At 51.7% G+C, this 2232-nt stretch overlaps 1 protein-coding gene across 5 annotated transcripts in view; it reads left to right on the plus strand.

The window, feature by feature from the left end:
• Positions 1 to 455: 455 nt before the first annotated feature.
• Positions 456 to 2232, plus strand: part of LOC109293613 (fibrillin-1-like) — a 16378-nt gene continuing 14601 nt past the window's right edge. For 2 of the 5 annotated variants that reach the window (XM_019511645.1, XM_019511646.1), the window contains exon 1: positions 1101 to 1596. In XM_019511645.1, coding sequence (XP_019367190.1) covers positions 1377 to 1596 — 220 coding nt within the window. In that variant the 5' untranslated portion in view covers positions 1101 to 1376. Of the gene's footprint in view, positions 580 to 1094; positions 1597 to 2232 lie in introns of those variants that run through there. The other 3 variants (XM_019511647.1, XM_019511649.1, XM_019511648.1) reach the window with 3 other exon arrangements.

The raw sequence follows: 2232 nt of genomic DNA on the forward strand, positions 1-2232 counted from the left end.
CCCCCCGCCCCCCCGCCGGGCCGGGAGCGGCCGTGCCTGGAGGGCGGGTCAGTCCCACCGAGATGCGGCGGAGGCGGAGCGGCCCCGAACAGCCCCCGCCGCTCTGCGCCCAAGCCCCGTGCTCCCCGCGCGGCGTGGCGCTCGCCGGTCGGGGACGCGTGGCTCGGACTGCGCGAAGGGGGGCCCAGGACACCAGGCGCCCCCGGCCAGCCCGGCAGTAATACCGTGAGAGCAGCTGGGCTGGACGAAGAGGGGGGCCTCGGGCGGAGGCCGGGAAGAAGCGGGCTCCCGGGCTGCTCGCGGGGTTGTTTGCGAGGCACTTCAGCACCGCCGGCCCCGGGACAGCTCCGCCCGGCGGGACTCGGAACCCTGCGACCGTTTGAACCGGCACCGGCCCCCGCGCGCCGGGCGCCATGGCTCCCTCGGCTGCTCGTCCGCCGGGCCCGCCCCGCGGCCTTGCTGAGTCCAGCAGGAGGAGCAGGATGCCAGGCTCGCACTGAGCCACGGCTTCTCTGGCAATGCCGGGCAGGTGGCTCATCCTCCTGTCTTTAATCAGCCAAACTCGGAGCAAAATCCGCGGTGAGTCCTTCGTGAACCCTGGAAATGACACAGCTTCTTGCTGGGAACGGGGGTTAAAGCTTGAGGTTCTCGGTACTCTGAGGGAAACCTTCTTACCAGTGCGTTGAGAGGCTGACAGCCAAAAGGGGGCTCTGTGTATTGGTCAAAGGAAATGATTTGCTATTTCACAGAAACGATGGAAATCCGTGTTTCTGTGAATTCAACAGACTTCACATTTCTAACAGAAATGCCACGTTAAAAATCAAAGGCTGACATTTTTCCCCCCTCCTAACCCACAGAAAACTGAAGGGTCGGATTTCCACAGACAGAAGATCTCTGAAATGCTGTTATAATATGGGCACTAATCTGGTCTAAGTTTTGCCAATTTTTCCCCACATAACTGTAAAAACGGAGCCAGATGAAATGTACATGCAGCGACTTTTCCATCGGGAATCTTGATGCTGTCACATTTCATATTATATGTATGTGTATCTATAAATATGAAATGAGGCAACATAAAGATTCCTGATTGGAAAAGGAGCTGCATGTACATTTCATCTGGCTCAGTTTTTTCCAGTTATATGGGGGGGAGGAATGGTAAAACTTCGACCAGGTTAGTGGTTATGAAAGAAACTCAAGCAAAATCTATTTCAAGATTAATTTTGTTGTAACTTAATCAAATTACCAATCCGTGCTGGGCAATCTACTTCAATTTGGGTCTGTGAGTCCCTTAAGCAAGATGGATCTGACAACAGGCCTGTTAAAGATGATGGGCGTTAATTTTACATTAATTACAACAGCCTGTGGGATTGGGTCTCATGGGAGCCCTTGTGTGTGAAGGGCATTTGACCTGCTTTGCATGCAGTTGCCAGGCACATTGTAAACAGTCTTTCTTTCCAGATCCATACAAACAGGAATGTACTAGGAGGGGAATCCAGTGCCATCCAAAGGCAATTTGTCAGCAGGATGAAGTGAAAAACTATTTCTATTGCCAGTGTCTGCCAGGATATGGAGGTGATGGGACTAATTACTGTCAAGGCAAGTTGAAGCTTAGGCTACATCTAATGGCATAATTGGAGGACCTCCTTTAGGTAGATAGAAGAATGGGCCTATGAATGAGAATGAAGGGATAGGAGTCAGGACTTCTAGGTTCCTTTCTCTGCTTTACTAATGACTGACCCTGTCACCTTAAGCAAGTCACTTTATCTTTCTGTGCTTCAGTTTACCTCTTGCTGGTCGAGCTGTACTAAGTCCTACCTGCCTCTCAGGAGGATTGTAGCAGTTTGGGCTTATGAAATGCCGTGAGAACTTTCTCTGGAAGGCAGTACCAACGCACAAATAACCTGTTGTCATTAGTGTAGGCAGTCAGAGCTCAGCTCAATAAACACAGAACTATCCAAAGTATTAGCCAGGACATGTTGGCCTGTCCAAGCATGAACACTTCCTCCACTGTGCGATCTGTGCCTGGGGAGGAAAGCTTCCTTTGCTGTCCTCAAGGGGAAATGCCCAGCCCATTGCATGGCACTATCCAAGTCTAGAGAAGAAGTGACAGCAGGACTGCATGGGCAGCATGGCTTAAGCCATCTGACATTGCCTACCTGGACTGACCTAATAAAATGATGGTAAGAAGCAGCTGCAGATAAATGCTGCTTACCATGATTATCAGGTAAAGAT

Source organism: Gavialis gangeticus, unplaced genomic scaffold (genome assembly GCF_001723915.1).
Source record: "Gavialis gangeticus isolate Ggan-Ray unplaced genomic scaffold, GavGan_comp1, whole genome shotgun sequence".
NCBI lineage: Eukaryota > Metazoa > Chordata > Crocodylia > Gavialidae > Gavialis > Gavialis gangeticus.